The sequence below is a fragment of the Rhincodon typus genome, chromosome 11 (assembly GCF_021869965.1).
Source record: "Rhincodon typus isolate 14 chromosome 11, sRhiTyp1.1, whole genome shotgun sequence".
Lineage (NCBI taxonomy): Eukaryota > Metazoa > Chordata > Chondrichthyes > Orectolobiformes > Rhincodontidae > Rhincodon > Rhincodon typus.
This window is the reverse complement of record NC_063342.1, coordinates 56,163,647-56,184,204: the sequence shown is the minus strand read 5'-3', so window position 1 is coordinate 56,184,204 and position 20,558 is coordinate 56,163,647. Positions and strand designations below refer to the sequence as shown.

Sequence of the window (20,558 nt, the reverse complement as noted above, 5' to 3'; positions counted from 1 at the left end):
ATGACAAAGTTAATTCAAGAAGGTCAAATGATGGGTTTTTTCATACATTCTATACTACAAGTGCATTGACTGAAATTCTCAGTTGAAATTTTCCTCTTTTCTCATAACATTGTGGCTACACCAAATTCCTCTTCGAAATCACTCTTTGTAAAACTGGAAACAATCTAATTTTTTCCAATTTATATCAGCATTTCTGTTCTTTGGACTTTATTATTCAAATAGCTCAGTATCAGCTCATCGCTCACTGAGAAAAATTCAGTACAACTATGCTCCACTAAGCCACTAACTTTCTCTTGGATCATATTTTCTCCAACCTTGTTACTGCCAGAAGGTCTAACTAGACAACAATTGGAACTGGTTAGCAACACAGAGGAGGAAACAAATTAACAATTAAATGCTTGATTGCGCCAAGTTAGAATTAGAAACACAAAGGTGGAACCAAGATGTAATAAGAGTTCATCGTATTTATTTAACAAAGGGAATGTTTGGTTTACTTGTCAGACGTTATGTTTTGAAAGACACATCAGTGAAGACATTAATTCATTTTGGTAGAAACAAGAAATGGTGAGGAACTATTAAATGTTGCTGTATTCAGAGGGTTCTGGATGCCCTTATGCCCAATAGTTTCTTTACAGGAACAGCAAACAGTGGAAAAGCAAATGGTAGATTGACTTGTTCAAATGTGCAGAATTTTGGTGACACAGAATACCACAAAATAGCTTTGTCACCATACCCAAGAACGAATATGTACAAACTTAAAGGGGACATATGATAAAGGTTCAATACCCTGAACTCTGGGATGAAGAGAAATTGAGGAAAAATTAGCTTACACTGTCAGGAGATAAGCATGATCATAAGATTATGAGGGGCATGGATGGGGTGAATAGTTAAGGTCTTTTCCCCAGGGTAGGGGAGTCCAAATCTACACGGCATAGATTTAAGGCAAGAAGGGAAAGATTTTAAAGAGACCTAAGGGGCAACCATTTCACGCAGAGGATGGTGCATGTATGGAATGAGCTGCCAAAGCAAGTGGTGGAGGCTGGCATAATCACAACATTGAAAACATAATTGGATGGGTATATGAATAGAAAGAACGAGATTAATTTAAGATATCTGGTCAGCACAGACTAGCTGGCCCGAAGGGTTCGTTTCTGTGCTGTACATTTCTATGACACTATGATCTCACTGAAACATACAAAATGCTGGGCGCTTTATTCAGTACGTGCTAAGAGGCCATTTCCTTGAACTGAAGAGTCTATAATTAGGCAGTATAGTTTCTAATCAAAGGGACGGACATGTCAGCCTGAACCAAGGATAGATTTCTACACTCAAAGTGAGAATATTACAGAATTCTCTACCCCATGAATACTCAATCTTTGCATTTATTGAGTCAAGTCTAAGATCAATAATTTTTTTTGATGCTGAATAAATCAAAGTAAATGAGAAGAATGTGACAAAGCGCATTCAAGATCCAGAAGCAGCCATAATCCTACTAGATGATGAAGCTATTTTGAGGGACCATGTAGCCACTTAGCCCACTTCTGCTCCTACTTTTTATGTTTAATTCTACAAAATATCAAACTTAAAACACCACTTAGTGCACAATGAACATTCCAAAGAATCAGCAGCGGTGCTTTTAAAAGTAAAAGCTGGCAAGCTTCTCTGTACAAAATAAGATATAACTGGAATACAAGAGGGATGATCTCATTTAAGATCAACATCAGGTGTTTCTTAAGACAGATGTATTAGTTGTAGATTTTTTTTCTTTGAAATGTCAACTGGAAATAATTTCCAAAATTGCAATTGCTAACACATTCCGACACAAATGAAAAATCCCGTGAAATAACATACCAGGTGGTGGTTGTACTGGATTGAAACCAGGACGCATGAAGGGAGGTGGTGGTGGGGGAGGTGGTGGTGGCGGCACTCCAGGATTGAAAGTAGGTGGTGGAATTGTTGAAAAGTTTGGTGGATGGAGTCTGCTAACAGCTGGAATCGGCTGAACTCCAGGAATCTGCAAAAGCAAATTTTATAGCAATCACGTTTTCACTTAATATTTTGTTGCAAAATGCACTGAAGGCGGTGATTTGAATTAAAAGGTGGTTATCTATTTCTTAAAATTTTCAGAATGTCTTCAAAAAGCTCTAAATAAATGCTAACCTTTTCCAAATTAAGTCTTTTGCCAGCATGAGAAAGAGCATAACTCTCAAATATATTTACTGAACAAGTCTCACTATTGCTACAAATAATGAGATGATCCATTTTCAGACATTTTGGGAAGCTCAGAAAATGATAGCAAATAATTTGGTTAAATACCAAATAGTATGAAATGAACGATGAAAGAACAGTGGGTAAAATGATGAACTCTTGGCCCACTGCTGATATGAGCAAAGTTAAAATGTATAAAAACAAATAACTGCAGAGTTTTTTTAAAATATAGTTATCATCGAGGGACTTCATATGGAGGATGGGAAAGAAAAGTTGGGAGAGAATGGACGTTTGAAAAGATGAATTTAGAGATAATTAAAACATGGAGTCATGGAAAGGCAACAAGACTTGCTCTGTGTTCCAGAGTTCATGGACCTGCCAATAATAGAAATACAAATAGAGTGCTAGGTGCACAAAAGGCAGCCCTTGTTCGTGTATATTATGTTGTACTTTCCCAATCAATTTAAAAAAAAAAACAAGAATTACCCATAGAGTATTTTTGATTTTTTGAGGGCACTAAACTAAGTGTGAAGCTCTGGCTTAAGATGATAATCTGAACACAGCATATTGAACGAGTTCTGAAGAGTCATACTGGACTTGTAACATTAACTCTTTTTCTCTCTCCACAGAGAATACCAGACCTACACTTACTGTTTGTTCCAGGTTTCCAGCATCTGCTGTATTTTGCTCTTACTACAATGAACTGAACTATCATCTCACCCTGATGATCAATGCTTCATCGAAGTACACAGAGTGCTTCCTGCCAGGAAACATATTTTCAAGTGATACACAGCAGCCAGTCAAATGCTCCATGAATGATGCAACAACTGGTACTATGCTTGAGGGAAAGCCTGCAGTAAATCCTACACCAACTATATTGACATAGATATATAAAGATGCAAGGGAAGACTTATTTCAAAGCCATATCTTGATTCACAGCGACTATGGTAACAGGATCAGAAATACACTATGCATTCTGCTCGTACCAAGATGATTCTTCATTCCTAAAACATATTTAGCAAATAAATTAAATGATCTACTATAATTCACAGTTCATTCTTACCTGTGTAGGTAATGGTAAAGAGGTTTGAGGCATTTCTTCTGGTTGTGTCACTGCAGTATTACCATTTTCAGCTGTATCAACAACAGTTGCCGGTGCCTTTGTAATAGTCTTCCATTCTAATATAGAAAGAATGTAACAATATAAGAAATAGCAGAAATTGGCCATGTGGTTGTTCAAGTCTGCACTGCCATTCAGGTTCATGGCTTATCTTCTAGCTCTCCTTCACCATACTGCATCGAAAAACCTATCAATGTCTCGAAAATACTCAAGTGATTACAGTATTGCCGACATTCACAACTTTTTCAGTGAATTTCCCAATTTCAGTCAGAATGATCAGCACATTTCAGAGTCTGTGACCTCCTACTCTAGATTCCCTAGTCAGCAGAAACCTTCTCACCTTCTACCCTATCAAGCCCACAAAGAATTTTATATTTCAACGGAAATGCCGAAGTGTCAGTATCCCTAGGAAGGCCAGTAATTGCCCTCAAGTATGGCAAGCTGCCTTCCTGAACCACTGCAGACTGTAGCATGTAGGTATACCCATATGGTCTAAGGGAGTGAGTTGCAAGACTTACACCCAATGTATTGTTCTTAGTCAGGATGGTGTGAGGTTCAAAAAGGAATTTGCAGGCAATGTTTCCATGCACCTGCTGGCCTTCAGCTTCTGAGTGGTAGAGGTCACGGGTTTAGAAGGTGCTGCTAAAGGAGCCTTGGCAGGTTATTTCCGTGAATAGATCCACCACTGTGCACCAGTGACAGTGTGAGTGAATGTTTAAGGTCATGACTTGGATTTTGTCAAACAGGTTACTTGGTCTTAAAAAGATGATGGGCTGCATCCATTCAGTCAAACAGAGAGTATTCCAACAAACTTTTGACTTCTGCCTTGAAGATGGTGTACCAGATTTGGGAAGCATTAATGGGGTGTAACAGGATCAATGCTATGGTCATAATTGTTTACAATTTATATTACTGGCTAGGAAGAGGGAAGCATATGCTAAGTTTACAAATGACACAAAAACAGGTGGGAACACAAATGGTGAGGATGACACAAAGTGTCTGCAAAGGGATACAAACTGGTTAAGTGAATAGGAACACAAGCTGAATTCTGGCCTTTATTTTTAATGGGAATGACATATAAAATTAGAGACATCTTGTAAAAACTACACAAGGCACGAGTGAAACTGCACAAAAAAAATACAGTGAACAGTTTTGATCTCCTTCTAAAGGGAGATACATACCTGGACTGGAGGCAGTTTGGAGAAGATTCTCTTGGCGTATAACAGGTATGGAGGGACTGCCTTACGAGAAAAGGTTCAGTATGTTGAGCCTGTGCACTTTGGAATTCAGAAGACTGAGAGGTGCCCTTATTGAAACATACAACATGGGACTGATAGGTTCATTGGGGAGAGGCTGCTTCCTCTTCAGAGAGATCTAGGGCCAGAGGTTAACATATCAGCACTAGGGATCCCCCACTTAGGACAGAATGAAGGTATTTCTTCTCTGAGGATAGAAAATCTGTGGAATTCTTTACCTCAGAGTGCTGTTCATGCTGGGTCATTAACATAAACAAATTTTTAATAGTAAGGGAATCAAGAGTTAGGGGAAAAGTCAGGAAAGCAGCGCTGAGGATTATCAGATTAGCAATGATTGCACTGAATGGCTGAATGATTTGGTTTATACATCTTATGGTCTACCACCACAGATTTGAAAAAAAAAACACTATATTCTTGAATAAATTTAAGGAACAGACCAAAATACAATAGTGGTGCCATTGCTTACCTGGACAAAGTGTTTCATTGTCTAGCATTCCTCCTTCACACAAACGGTCCAGTTCTTCAGGTTTAACTTTATCCCAGGGAATGTAAGTTACTCCAAGTTCCACATCCCAAAACTGCTTGTATTCAGCTTTCATTCCCTTGTTTAAGGCCCAGGCAATCTGAAAAACAAATAACTCTACTTGATACACATAAAGCTATAAATTACTCAAAAAGCACATTCTTGATTTGTCACGTTAGAAAAGTTATGGCACCCATTTTCTCTCTTACAGAGATTACATTTGTTTTACAAAATATCCCTGACTAGTGTCACTAATATTCCTTCTGCATTAACATTTGAGAAACTATTTCACACACAATGAATAATATAAACACAACAGGATAACACAGTTTCTTAATAATTCCCCAAAATGGACAGACATTGCCAGAGCCCAGTATTAAATTCTACCATTTAACAAACCAGTGTAATTTCAAGTAGTATTTCTGTAAAAAGAAATGGGAATATATTTCAATTTTTATTTTAATTGTTGTAATCTAACAATAAACATTCTACCTAGATCATATAATCGTATAATCCCTATATAGTGTGGAAACAAGCCCTTCGGCCCAACAAGTCCACACTGACCCTCAGAGCATCCCACCCAGACCCATCCCCCATAACCCACCTAAACTACATATCCCTGGACACTATGGGCAATTTAGCATGGCCAATCCACCTAGCCCGCACATCTTTGGACTGTGGGAGGAAACCGGAGCACCCGGAGGAAACCCACGCAGACACAGGGAGAACGTGTAAACTCCACACAGACAGGTGCCCGAGGGTGGAAACGAACCCGGACCTCTGGTGCTGTGAGGCAGCAGTGCTAACCACTGAGCCACTGTGCATCATAGAACAACATAAAAATAAGCCATTAAGTTTAATGATTGGAAAACCAGCTGTATAGTCTGGTGCTTAGAGAAGAAATGTTTAATTCCCTAAAATTCAGCCCTTACAGTACATACCTTTATATACTTTTGATTGACTTTGAATGTCCCTCTGCTAAGTTTCTGTAAGGCTCTGTACGCATCTTGCCGATGAACCATCACAATGTAAGCACATCCTCTTGGAGGAATCATCTACATTGGAACATAAGTTGTGATTTTGTGATCTATTTTAAGAACCAGACTACGTAACACAAAATCGAAATAAATATAAACATTCTGATGACAGGTCAAACATCTGAAACATTCACCCTGCTCGTTTTTCCACAAGTGCTGTCTGACTTAGAATCATTAGAATCACTGAGTCATTCAGCATGGAAACAGACCCTTTGGTCCAACCAGTCTGTGCCGACCATAATTCCAAACTAAACTAGTTTCACCTGCCTGCGCAGGTGAACCTTTCCTGTTCATGTGCTTAACTAAATGTCCCTTAAACATTGTAACTATAGCTGCGACTTCTTGCATATTTCCAGCATTTTCTTCTTTTGTGACAATTCAACAAATTTCAACTTGCTCTAGCATTAAGAACTGCTATTTTCAATTCAATTATGAACCCTTCACACACAATGGACCACACAATGGTCTACAATAGGCGTTCTTTATCAGAAAGAAAAATTAATCAATCAGAGAAGGCTGAAGAAACTCAGCAGGTCTGTCAACATCTGTGGAGTGACAATCAGGTAACATTTTGAGTCCAGTACGACTCTGCTTCAGAGCATTCTACATATATGATGTATGCAGAACTGAAGGGAAGTCAAACTGGGACGGGCTCTCCATCTGGCTGTGTAGCCCCGACTTGTGAGCACCCTCTGCATTGGAGCACCCTAAAACTATTAAGACACGATTTTTAGAATGAAATTAGCTCAGAACACATAAGCTGCATATCAACAACATTTTGAAACTTTAAAATGCACTTGACACCCTTACATCATTGGTATCAAGCCCTGAACATTTTTGTCTCACAGATGTCAGCAGCATCTTCATTCACATAAATGAAATACAACGTATGCAGCACAAACTGTTTCATCAAAACAGGCAAAGCCAAGAGTAATTCTGATCTCACTTAACATCCATAAATACCCATGTCCATTTTGACTGTTTCTGGAAATTAAGAGGAAAAGCTATGGTTGAATTTTAGCCTGTTCCTTTCACCTATAGGTACCGAAATGAACTGGATGTTCAATATTCAGAATGCCTCAGCTCTAGACAACCAGGACCCTTAGACAATGAACTACTCGAAGTCAACAAGTATTTAATCCAATGTCACAATACAATTTTTGACTGGGGGTAAAATATACTTACATTCAAAGATTCGATCTGGCCAAATTCTTCCAGAAGATTTGCAACATCCTGCTGTGTTGCTCTCTTGTCCAACTGACCTATCCAGAGAGTTGTGCTGCAAACTATAAAAATGATGTTGAAAACATTAAGTTCAGAATGCTTGATTTTATAATTAAAACATATTTAGTAATAGATCTTGGGATAAAGGAATGGAATAAGATCCTCAGATTTAGAGGTCAGAGCTCTTGCTTATCTTCCAATCAGGGAATGAGAGTAAATCATTTAAGCTGACTTGTATGTTGAATGAGTAGTCAATCATCTTCATAATTTCATAAAAACAAATATTTCAATCATAAAATTACATGTACATTTATTTTGTTGTTAATGTGCTAATGCCAAATTCTAATCAATTATGGTCATGACAAAGTGCTCCTTCAAAAAGAGGATGCATTCTAAAATGTTATGATGGATTTTATTCTAGATTCAAACTACCTACCGCTAACAATCTTGGATTTAATTGGCGGAAGTCCTTTTTGACGGCGTTCTCTCTCTTTCTCTCTTTCACGTCGTTCTTGAGATCGTGATCGAGGAGAGTGTCTACGTCTTTCTCTGGATCGTGATCGAGAACGCTTGTGTCTCGACCTTCTTGACCTAGATCCAGACCGAGAACGTCTTCGCTTTGGTGATCTGTGAAAAATGTACATTTTGAACATTCAGGAAATGAAAGAATCTTTTCAGAATTCATCATATGCACTAAATTCACATGCAAGCACCAATTATTTTAACTATTAGCATCTAATTTAATTTTCAAAGGACACATTTGCTGTCTTTAGCTGCACAGACTGTGACCTTCAGCTCTAAACTACCCCAGGTCAACAAAAGCATCCTTCCAGCAGCTACCCTAGGAACTTCACTGTTGAAGGGTTCCATTTTAAAGCACCACTTTTATTTAGGTATCTAATATAAAGTAAATCAATTTATAACCTTACAAATTACATTTCTCTCAATAATCTGGAAATTACCATACAAGCCACGCTGTCATTACTTCCAGGCTGCTCTATTGTTAAGCTCAATGATGTGGAATCAATTATGAAAATGAATAACCAAAATTTTCTAGCTTCTAGTCAAAGATTTCTTTTAATTCAAAACAATTTTTCCCTCATTTGTAACAAATACCCTTAAGGCCAGTTACAGCATTGATTAGATCCAGTTGTTAATTTACTCCAATGTATGTTAATTATCAACAATTTAAAGTGCTGTCTATAGCACCAACGTCAGTTCTTCTATTTTTTTATTCACCACAAAAGATTGGATGCCAGTGCTCTGAATTCCAGATTGATCTGAGCTTGGAGCCTAGGTTCACGAGATATCAAACAGACTGTACTTCTTCAGATCAGATTGGTTCCTCTCAACCATCACAAACAGGAAAGCTCAGTCTGGATAAATTCAAATTAGTTCCCGGAGGTAAAAGGAAGTCGTGCACAGTCGATCAACAAGAAGTTTTTTTGCTGCGTTCTGTGAAAACTGTGAAATTCGACTTAAGCAGTACCCAAAGAACTTAATCTATTATACTTGATAATTTTGTGTTGAATTAAGAAAAGTCACATATTGTGTAAAGTCTACAAGTGTGCAGCAAATGAATTTGAGTTGACTTGGTGGGCAGAAACTTGTGCATCCAGAGGCTTGCAGGGGACTGGAGCACCTGTTTTATTTGCAGGCTCCAGTGGTTACTGGCAGCAAGGTTAGTGGAGTTATTAACCACTGCAATGTAAGGAAAGCTTTACAAAGTTACCCTAGGTAGAGGGAGAGGGTTTACAGGTGTATGGAATGGATAGACTGTCTGGACACAAAGACATGAAAAGGATCGCTCAGGAGAGGTAGATGGGATGAAGGAATTTGTTAAATAAATCTGATCACAAATGTTCTGCAGATCTCTGTTAGTCTAACAATGATTATCAAGGATACAATGAACCACATGTTCGGTGAAGGGAAAATAAATTGAGAGATTACACATACAAAACTAATAGCCTACTTTTACTGAACTCAAACTTAAGATGTTTCAAAGAAACATTCAGACTGGAAGTAATTGATGCTTAGTACTTTTATCTGTGTTGCTAACCTTGATCCAGACCGTGTGCGTGATCTTCTAGTTTCAACGCTACGTCGTTTTGTTTCTCGTGCATCAGGTTTTTCAATCTCCATATCGACATCCTTGAAATCAAAAAGATTATGCTCATTAAGTTATGGCCTACCAAAAAAAAACACATTACAAAATTAGTTATGTGAAAGCTTACTTGCTGCTGCTGCTGTTGTTGTTGCAATGGTGGTGGCTCACTTGGCGTATGGTAGTCTTGCTGAAAAACAGGTTGTATAGGTGGTGCTGGAGGCATGGTAGGCTGAGGTATAGCTGCATATGGATGAACAGGAACCATCCCAAATGTTGGTAACTGTCCATTGGGAGGTGGGGGCATCTGAAATACATCAACAAGATGAAAGAAAAAATATTCTAAACGTTGCACTTTGTACGAAAAGAAAATTCTAACATTAGATTCAACAGTGTAATCCTGCAATATTGATACCTAGACATGTAGTGTGGGCAAAGCAAGATAAACAATGGGGAAAATTTTTTGTAAAGGCTCCATAGTTTGAGCCAACAATCTCTTCCCACTCCTTCGTAAGCATGAGGACTGATCTGGCCCCAGTGGTCTGGGCAGAACGACTAAAAGATGGGACAGTTGATGATCAGAAGCAGATGTCTAATGACATAGTCATTGTTCACAACTCAAATATATTCTTGTAAGGAAGATAGATAACAACAGGGGGAATGAACGCCCATGGATAAGTAAGTTAAAGATAATAGAAAGACAAAACTAAGGCATACCATACTGGAGAGGTGAAAAAAAGTCATAAAAAAAGCAAAAAGCTAAGTGATGAAAACTAACACAAAATATAAAAAATGGACAGTAAAAGTTTGTTAGTACATAAAAAGGAAGACAGTGGCAAAAGTGAACGTTGGTCTCTCGGAGGATGAGACAGAGGCGTTAAATGGTGTCAAGCACAGAAGTGCCAGATTCACTCAATCGATAACAGTATGTGGCCTGATGCATTCTACAGTGAAGTAGTTATATCCCTCCATGGCAATTAAGTTTGAATTTCAAATTAATTGATATCGAGCTGAATTCTATGAGAATTACTACCATTACAGCTTTATCAACATCAGGGATCGGGATGCTTGTGCCTGCAAACACTTGCACCAAATCCATGCCACCCATGTACCACAGAATAAAACCACGACATTACCATGGCATACCCATTCACATCAACTTGTTCAACCCAACATCTGCATGCTTCAAACCTAAAAGGCCTCTTCATATGATTTGATCTGATTTATTACTGTCACGTATACTGATATATTGAAAAGTGTTGCCGTATGTGCTTTACGGACAGATCATAGTATACGAGAGCACCAGTGTAACAGAACAGAGTGCAGGATACAATGTTACAGCTGCCAAGAAGGTGCATAGAGAGATCGACATTAAAAAGGTCCATTCAAAAGTCTGATAACAGCAGGGAAGAAACTGTTCTTGAATCTGTACATGTATACAAGCATTTATATCTTCTGCACAATGGAAGAGGACGGAATAGAGTATAACCAGGGTGGGAGAAATTTTTGATTACATTGGTTGATTTCCCAAGAAAAGGCCTGAACCGATAAGGGGAAGTAAGGATGACGGCCCTTGACATTAAGTTAGCATTTCAGTGTATTGTATTACAGAGCCCCAACTAAACTGGTGTCAATGGGACTTACGAGGAAATCTCTTCACTTACTGGAGTTATACCAACACAAAGTTAAGTGACTGTTGGAGGTCAATCCCTTCAGTAGTAGCCCAGCCAATGATACCCACATCATACGAAAAACATAACTGCAACATGGCAAATGGATTCCTTATATAAACTCCACAGTTTTACAGGATTTAATCTTGCTTATGAACAGTGGGCAACCTACAACTGCCTGAGAACGGATCGTGGTAGATGCTGTCACCTTACCCAGTTGATAGAAGATTAAAGGTTTAAAATTTTTAAACAGACACTCATTCCTCCAAAGAAAACCTGAAGGAAGTCTGCAAGGTTAAATCGGAAAGTTTGAGCTGGACATGTGACTTGTTTTGTCCTCACTATACGAAAGGAGAGACACTGAAAATCTGGGTTTTGATCAGGTGCGAGTTCATGAACATGGAGCCGTATATAGGTTGAAACAGGGAAATAATCTTGTATATCTATTCTGGTTAGTGTAATCCAAATTTCAATCAATCAATCAGCACTGTACATAATATTCACAATGCTAGCATATCTGCATATTTTAACGTAATGTCTAAATATATGACTGACAAATATCTTTACTCCAGATTTTTGACAAGCTGTAGAGAAACTCTAATCCTCTGCATTTTCTAACCTGCTGTTGCAATGTTTCCTGCTGGAGTCCCATCAAAGTCTGAAATTGTTCCATATTTGGCAGTCGAATTCCAAGCTGCTGATACACAGGTGGCTGTATACCTTCTCCAGAGTAGCCACTAACATTAAACAAGTAACATATTTCAAAAGTCTGTTCAAATTACCACATTCAGACGTGCAAATTGAAATACGTACAAAGAATGCCAAGGAAATATATGTGACATTCCACAAAATAAATAATCTTGCACATTTTCCCCTTAATGACGGTCATTCATAATATGAATACTGTAATACAAACAGCAGTGAAAAGCAAAACTTCAAATACAATTTTTTAGTCATCAAATCTTGTGAAATAACATGTTTTTGACAAGCCCAAAGTAATATTTAAGCAAGATTATCACTAAGAACATAACTGCTTCAATCCAACAGGTTTGCAAGAACTTACAATGAAGTCTGAGCAGGAGGTGGACTAGATTCTTCTTCCTTCTTCACATCATCAACCTGGTCTGGTTCATCATCATAATCAAATCGGTCGAGCAATTTCTGCAGTAAAATTGACATGAACAATTCATCCACTCAACAAATTAGTCCCAAGAATGGGAAAAACACCTATTGTGGAGTTATTTTACATTAAGCTACAACTTTAACAAGTCTAATCAGCCATTAAACTCTAGAGTATGGGAAACTTTGACTTAAGTCCATGAGTAAGTATTAATGGGCACCACCACAAACTTTTGATTTTTTAAAATTTTGATGACTTCTGCATACCTTATCAAAGGCAGCCTTTTGCTCTGGAGGCTGTGTACTTGGTGGCTTCAACTGAGCTGTTAAGGCTTCCACCTGGGACATGATGCTATTGTCTACAACTGGTGACTGTGGCTTTGGAGCCTGCTGGAAATTCTGTAATATCTGCTGTATCTAAATTTTAAAAATGAAATCTAATATAATTATGAGCACATGGAAAATATAATTCAGAATTAGCACTGCAGATTTCAAAACAAAATGAAATAAACTTAAAACAAAAAGACAAAAATTGTTCGACTTGTATTTGAAAAAACAGTAATATACTGTCGTATAGCAACAACTTACAAAAAAAGTGTTATATAGAACAGTAGCCTGGGGTTTCATTAGATGTCCCCATGTCCTGACAGTTTTCCAAAAACTGTCGAAAGTCTCAGTTTTCACCTTTCCCATTTTTTGGTCAACTGTCAACCAGGAGGGAGAAAATCAGAGAGATTTTGTCCTTTTCTTCTGTAAACACCCACTGCATCACAGACTATTATAGGCAATGAAACCATATCTCTGCCCACCGCAATTACTGTTTTGACACCAATGGCTTCAATGCTGATGATTCCTTTTAAACAATCTATGAAACAGGATTACTAACTTTGGTTGGATATATTTGACAGTTGTCATCACATCACCCCCCACCATAAACTGGTCCTTCCCAGAATTCTGCCATTGATCAGTGAACATGGCAATTATCATGAAGCCCAATCGAACCATGATTTTTCATAATCTGATCACCATTCAGAAGTGCTACAAATGTTAGGCTTTATAAGACAGTTATATTTTACACTGTCTCCTTTAATTCAGGCTAAAATGGAATAACTTGGAGAAGGAGATGTGACATCACACTAAATTTGGCCTGGAATAAACTCACCCTGCTTGTTAAGGAGGCAGCAAATCAGAGCAAAATTCATTGAATTGTGCAATTTTTGACACCTTGTGACAAAAAATGCAACAAACGTTGCATAAGCACAACTTTCTACAGATATTTAATGACAAGAAGAGTTAAACTGAGTGTTGGTGCTATAAAAATTACTATGGGCAACTTGTAAGGGAATAAAAGAGTTGATGTATCAACTAACAGGTAATTTGTACAACAGTAGATACAAGTTACAACTCAGAAATACAGTAAAATAAGGAAATGGAATGGAATGGAGAAACACAAGAAAATTACCGCCACTAGCAAAGTTGTATTGGGTAAATTGTTTGGAGGTGCAGGCTTACAAGCCTCCCTATCCTGATGAGCTTCATTCTCGACTCTAGAAAGTGTCTAAATGAAATAATTGATGCACTGTCTTTAATTTTCCAAAATTACCTAGATTCAGGGAAGGTCCTATTAGATTGGAAAGTAGTCAACGTAACTTCTTCATTCAAAAAGGGCAGGAGACAAAGCTGGAAACTAAAAGCCAGCTGACTTAATACCTCTCAAACTAGATGTGATAAGCTACTACTTAAGACATGACAGCAAAGCACTTACATAACTTCAAGGTAATCAGGCAAAGTCAACATGGTTTTGTGAACGGAATATCACGCTTAACTAATTTACTGGAGGTCTTTGAGGAACTAACGTGCTGAGGACCAAAGCAAAATCAGTGACGTACAAGAGTTAAACCTCCAATAGGAATCTGATAAACTGCCACATCAAGAGGTTTACTGCGACAAATGACGTGGGGGTTAACATATTGTACGAGTAAAAAAGTGGCTGGTATACAGGAAACAGTAAGCATAAATGTACCATTTTCTGGTTGGCACAATGCAACGAGTCATGAGCTCCATTTTATAATTTATAGAAATAAATTAGATGAAGAGACTAAAGATGTGGTTGCTAAATTTGCTGACAACACAAAGATAGGTAAATTAAGTTGCGAAGAGTACATAAGGAGACCACAAAGGGATCTGTACAGGTTAAATGAGTTGGCAAAGATCTGACAAATTGATTACAAGGTGAGAAAATCTGAAATTATCCATTTTGTCCATTGCAAGAAAAAATTAACATAAAAGAAAATGAAGTTTTGCTTCAGCTATACAGGGCATTTGTGAGACCATACCTGGATTACCTTGGACAGCACAAATAACTTATTTAAAGAAGGGTGTAAATACGTTGGAAGCAGTTCAGTGAAGGTTTACCAGTCTAACATCTAGAGGAAAAGATGAACACACTGGACTTTACTGCTGTGGTGTTGAAGCTGGATTTGACTAAAACATAGGATCCCCATGGACCTTAACAAGGTCAATGTAAAATAGACTGTTACTCTTGTTGAAGAGCCTAGATCGAGAGGTCACTGTTTATTAATAATGGGCCATCTATTTAAGACAAATTTGAGAAATTCTTTTCTCGTAGGATCATGAGTCTTCCTGAAAAGGCAATTAAAGCAGAATTCTCGAATGTTGTTTAAGGTGAATGTAGGTATGTTTTTGGTAGGGGATAGGAGGATATGAGGGCGAGTGTGGAATGGCAGAACCAACATCCTTTCCCTCAATCTTTTGAGCACAATTAACAAAACTTGGCAATGAACCCCCTGGTGACCTCCTGGGTCTTACAGTCTTCACAAGCTTCCCCTTTTCAAGTAGGGGATCTGTCCTCACCAATGTTGTCCTTGAGAAGACAAATTACCTAACTCTGCTAATAATTTTTATGTTGCTATACCAAGCAAGATAAAAGGATTATTTTGGGTTAATCACCAAGAATAACATTGGTGAGGACAGAGCCCCTATTTGAAAAGGGGATGTTTGTGAAGACAAAGCCCCAGGAGTCGCTAGCGCGCTCACTGTGCTCAAAAGATTGAGTAAAGGGGTCTTTAAACACAATTCTACAGTTCAGCTGAGAGTGGAGTGAAATGTATAAAAGTGGAATGAAGTTTTCAATTTTGTCAAGTCATCAATTGTGAGTAACTTCTCTGTTGATTTTTATTTAGGTTTGCAGCAAGATATCAAACTTGAAAAGGTGTGATGCGATCTTGTACGTTGGCTACTGGGAAAATCACAACTCCTTTCAAAGTTATTGATCTCTTCTTTAGGGATCTTAATAGCAGCAAAACAACGCCACATGTAATCGTTTTAGATTTATTCTAAAATACATTGAAAAAATTGCTAAGTTATTTTGTTCTAAAGGAACTGATATTTTGTTAAGATCATAACAGGTAAACCTTGCAAATCAAATACAATAGCTGCCTAGATTTTAGCCAACTTCTAAACCAGACTATTTGATTTTCTCCACAATTATTGATTAGCAATCAGCTAAATAAAGAAAAGCCTCCATCTTCCGAGTGAGGGGATTTAAACTGTGCCTGACTCTCCTGATCCACAGCAACATGCATCAAAAGTTTTTATGCAATGGCAATATATCAGAATATCAAATCTCTTGTTGAGTAAAGTGCTGATACAGCCATTGGCATGACTGTATTGCTTGGAACTTAAACATTGCATATCAATTTAAATTTTACCTGTGCACCTTGTGTTGATTGAAAAAGCTGAGCTACAGCTACAAATGCATCAGAGTTGGGTAGTTGCTGTTGTATTGCAGACAAAGAATCAGATGTAATCGGGGGAGCTTGTGCAGGTGTCGGAGGAACAACAGGGGGACCTAGGAAAAATGAAAATACACTTGGATTCCAGATCATATTTCACTGCAGCATTTACTTAATGCTCCTAAGCAAACTGAAGAAATGTAACCTTTATCCCAAAATCTTGACCTTGTACAGAACATGAAAACCTTACATTAAAACATTTATATTCTTCTTTCCCACTAACTCAACCCACTGATTAAGGTGCTGAGTAGTTACACAGACCATGCAGGTCCCAGATTCAATCCCCAACATGTGCCTGCATTAGCTGATTTCAAGGAACATGTCTTCACCATCACAGAGGTAAAGGGGAAAAAAATGCCTGATCATTCTTCATTCAGTAACTGCAAGATCTGTGCTAATGCAAATATCTGCTTATGGACAGAACAGGTATTACACAAGAAATATTCCAAAATCCGACAGCTTCCTGACACTCAAGTACAAGGGTTAGAAATGCAGGGTAGTCAAATAACCAACCTGTTATGAAATTAACAGTTTATGCTCCAATAAACTCTCATTTATATTACATTACTTTCCTTTTTAAAAACTAAGAATTCAGCTCGAAACTTATACTTACTAGTATTGTTATCGGTATTTTCCAGTGCAGGTGGAACAGATGTTGCAGTTGCCATATCTAATAATGGCTGTATTACTTCAATCTTGAAAACACAGTTCTTTTGCCAAAGGTTCAGTACACGAACAATTTTGCTCTGTTAAAACGTAAACAGATAATGATTCTTTAGACAGATGCATTCCGTTCATACCATTCAACCAGAAGTCACAATTCACATATTTTCACTGGTTGGCATTCACAGTCCCACTGATGGTATCATACCAACTTAGAACTTCCTAATCTGCTAACGATGTAATTTTGATTCTGGACTAATACTTAGGTAACGTAATGGAACAGTGAATGACAGTTGCTGCTGACGTGATTACAGCCTTGGTTTAAACAGAAACAAAAGAGGTGAATTCCAGACAGGAGATGAGAGTGACAGCCCTTGACAACAAAGCTGCATTTAACAGAGTGTGATATCAATGAGTACTAGCAAAATGAGACTTAATGAGAACTGGTAGTGGCGGAGACTCTCCACCAGTCATAGAGGAAGATGGTTGTGGCTAATCAAGGTCAGTCATCTCAGCTCTCGGACAGCACTGCAGGAGTTCCTAGAGTAGTGTATCTTTACAGCTGCCTCATGACCTTGCCTCTATCATAAGATTAGAAGTGGGGATGTTTGCTGATGTTTGCAGAATGTTCAGCATCATATGCAACTGCTCAGCTACTGAAGCAGTCTATGCTCAACCACAGAAAGAACTGGACTAACCATCACCCTTTGACATTCAAAGGCATACTATCACTAAATCCTCTCGTAGCAACATCTTGGGGGTTACCATTGACCAGAAATTGAACTGGACCAGCCGTATAATCAAGGTGACTGCAGGAGCAGGTCAGAGGCTGTTAAGTCAGTACTGGGTAACTTTCCTCAACGCCAATATAAAATAAAAACAAATGCCAATGTGTAACAATCTTCATTTGTTATCTCCCACCGATGGTTACATTCGCATCAGACTAGTTTTATCCAACTTTAATTAATTTCTTTTGATACAACCCAAACTTCAAAAAACAAGGTGTCTCAATGTATTAATACCATATGGTGCCAATAGACATGGCATTAAAGTGTTACCCACCCAACAATAATATTTCACTGAAACTTTAACAGTAGATTACAACTTGCAGATGACACCAAGCTGGGTGACAGTGTGTGCTGTGAGGAGGATGACAAGAGGCTGCAGGGTGACTTGGACAGACTGGCTGAGTGGGCAAACACTTGGCAAATGCAATATCATGTGGATAAATGTGAAGTTATCCACTTTGGTCACAAAAACAGGAAGGCAGATTATTATCTGAATGGTGGCAGTTTAGGAAAAGGTGAGGTGCAACGCAACCTGGGCATCAAGGCGAAACAGTCACTGAAGGATGACATGTAGATGTAGCAGACAGTGAAGAAAGCCAAAGGCATGCTGCCCTCATAGCGAGAGGATTTGAGTGTAGGAGTAGGGATGTCTTGCTGCAGTTAAGCAGAGCCTTGGTGAGGCCACACCTTGAGTATTGTGTGCAGTTTTGGTCTCCTAGTCTGAAGAAGGACATTCTTTCTATTGAGGGAGTCCAGCGAAGGTTCACCAGACCGATTCCCAAGATGGGAAGGGCTGACACATGAAGAAGGACTGGATCAACTGGGCTTGTACTCGCTGAAATTTGAAACAATGAGGGGGATCTCATAGAAACATGTAAAATCCTTGATGGGACTGGATAGGCTAGATGCAGGAACAATGTTCCCGATGTTGGGGATGTCCAGACCTAGGGCTCACAGTCTAAGAATAACAGGTAAGCCATTCAGAACTGAGACGAGCAAGAATTTTTTCACTCAGATGTCAACTTGTGGAATTCTCTCCCACAGTAAGCTGTTAGGGTCAGTTCATTAGATATATTCAAGTAGGAGCTGGATGTGGTCCTTGTGCCTAAAGGGATCGAGGGTATGGAGAGAAAGAGGGAATAGGTCATTGAAATTGCATGATCAGTCATGATCATATTGAATGGTGGTGCAGGCTGAAAGGGCTGAACGGCCTACTCTTGCACCTATTTTCTATGGAGAATTTCATTTTCAGAAAACTCAATAAAAACGTTCCTAAAGGTTACATATTCCAGTACATCAACCAACATCTGCTGCCAATTTAATGTTCCTACCTTCTCATCGGACGGACATTTGTACAAATACTGGAATGTCGCAGTAATATTTTTGCTGAACCGTGGCCCAAAAACATCCTTTTCTGCACCAAATTGATGACGAGATTGACGCACGATAGAGTCGACCACATACAATCCTGGAACTTTAAATTCTGGTTTGCACTATAAAATTATTATTCAAAGGGCAGAATTATTAATCATTTAGAGAACCTTAAAAGAAAATTTGTAAATATTACTACCATTTTAATGATTCAATTTACAAGAAATATATTTTTAAAAGCTGCTTACCTTTTTGATAAACTTCTCTACAATCTGCACAACATGCTTGTAAAGCTGAAAAGCGACAGAGGTATTATACAGTAATTAGTTGCGAATTAAGTTTATGACTCAAATCACTAGTGACCTTTGTTAATTATGAATATGTTGAAACTCACAGTACTATTTGGAAACAAGTGTAAAACAGTGGTCTTAGAAAAGCTTTAAACAGATGTGGAAAGTAGATTTGAATTTTCCATATATGGAAAATTTGCTGAGTGAATTTTTTAATCTGTTCTCTTTTGTACTTTTTACTCTACATTGATCTATAAAGACAGAAAACAATTTGTGCCCAAATTAGCAGAACAAAATTAGCACTTTGGAAAATGTGTAATTTCATTTTTAATTTATCTATTTCCCTTATTTTGGTTCTCTAACATATGGTAGTGTTGAGGATAATATCAGCTTAATAACAGCTTTATAAACCACAAAGTATATTGCAAAGAAAGGGAATAATATGCTATTTGCACCATTTATCACTTCTGTCCTCCAGCATCCATCCCTGGAAAAAGATACCACCCAATTCACTGACAAATACATTTCCAAAATCCCAATTAGCTGGTCTTTGGCCCTATATACAACATTTCTAAGCTGATTTACTAAACTGTGCTCATACATCCACTCCTAGTATTGTGTCCAAGACCCCATTATGTGGTCGTCATCTCGAGTAATTAAGTCTAAATTGGAAAGAATATGGCAGACAACTGGCTCAGTCATCTATCACCATGCTTGTCTAATCCATTTAAAGCCACACTAGATCCTCCTCTCCTCTACCAAACTGCTCACTATTCAAAATCATCCAGAAGTAGTGAAGAGATCATCTCCTGCTTCTTTTCTCGATTGTAAACCATCTCCTTTTTTCACTTTCACCCCCAAGGATAAGGAGCTCCTGAATAACATGATTAATGTTCAGATAATTTAATCAGCTGCATTGACCACAGGATCTACCTTCCACTTGCCACCTGACCAAATGTCCTTTATTGCTCATCATTGCCCTGGCCCTGACTTTGCATCTTTCACTACTTTCTCTTCCATCGCCCGTTGTTCCTGCTGATCTCATTGTTCATGGGACCCATTTCCTGTTCTCACCATCCTACTCCCATTACATGACCAATCACTCAATCTCTTCTTTGATCCTAAGGTCCGCCAATATTGCAAATGATTTTGGCTCTCGAGTTATCATTCTATCCTTCAAATTTGCTGTCATTATTCTACTTCTGAAAGAACCAACCCTTAATCCCTCTGGCCTTGCAAAGCACAGCACATCTTCGACTTCATTTTACTCTCCAAAGTTTTGAACATATTATTGATCCCACCTCCCCCCCGCCACTCCTTCAAATCCAGTTTCATCCTTCCCAGAACACCACATCACAATCAGGTTTCTT

General features: G+C 38.3%; 1 protein-coding gene across 2 annotated transcripts in view; it reads right to left on the bottom strand.

Annotated features, from left to right (window-relative positions):
- Positions 1 to 20,558, bottom strand: part of scaf4a (SR-related CTD-associated factor 4a) — an 86,342-nt gene that overhangs the window by 21,320 nt on the left and 44,464 nt on the right. For both annotated transcript variants that reach the window (XM_048602595.1, XM_048602594.1), the window contains exons 3-17: positions 19,147 to 19,191; positions 18,859 to 19,020; positions 16,690 to 16,822; positions 15,993 to 16,132; positions 12,529 to 12,678; positions 12,206 to 12,303; positions 11,762 to 11,879; positions 9,603 to 9,779; positions 9,428 to 9,519; positions 7,805 to 7,995; positions 7,330 to 7,430; positions 6,049 to 6,162; positions 5,051 to 5,207; positions 3,272 to 3,387; positions 1,852 to 2,014 (exon numbers count right to left, since the gene is read on the bottom strand). In XM_048602595.1, coding sequence (XP_048458552.1) covers positions 1,852 to 2,014; positions 3,272 to 3,387; positions 5,051 to 5,207; positions 6,049 to 6,162; positions 7,330 to 7,430; positions 7,805 to 7,995; positions 9,428 to 9,519; positions 9,603 to 9,779; positions 11,762 to 11,879; positions 12,206 to 12,303; positions 12,529 to 12,678; positions 15,993 to 16,132; positions 16,690 to 16,822; positions 18,859 to 19,020; positions 19,147 to 19,191 — 1,957 coding nt within the window. The remainder of the gene's footprint in view (positions 1 to 1,851; positions 2,015 to 3,271; positions 3,388 to 5,050; positions 5,208 to 6,048; positions 6,163 to 7,329; positions 7,431 to 7,804; positions 7,996 to 9,427; positions 9,520 to 9,602; positions 9,780 to 11,761; positions 11,880 to 12,205; positions 12,304 to 12,528; positions 12,679 to 15,992; positions 16,133 to 16,689; positions 16,823 to 18,858; positions 19,021 to 19,146; positions 19,192 to 20,558) is intronic.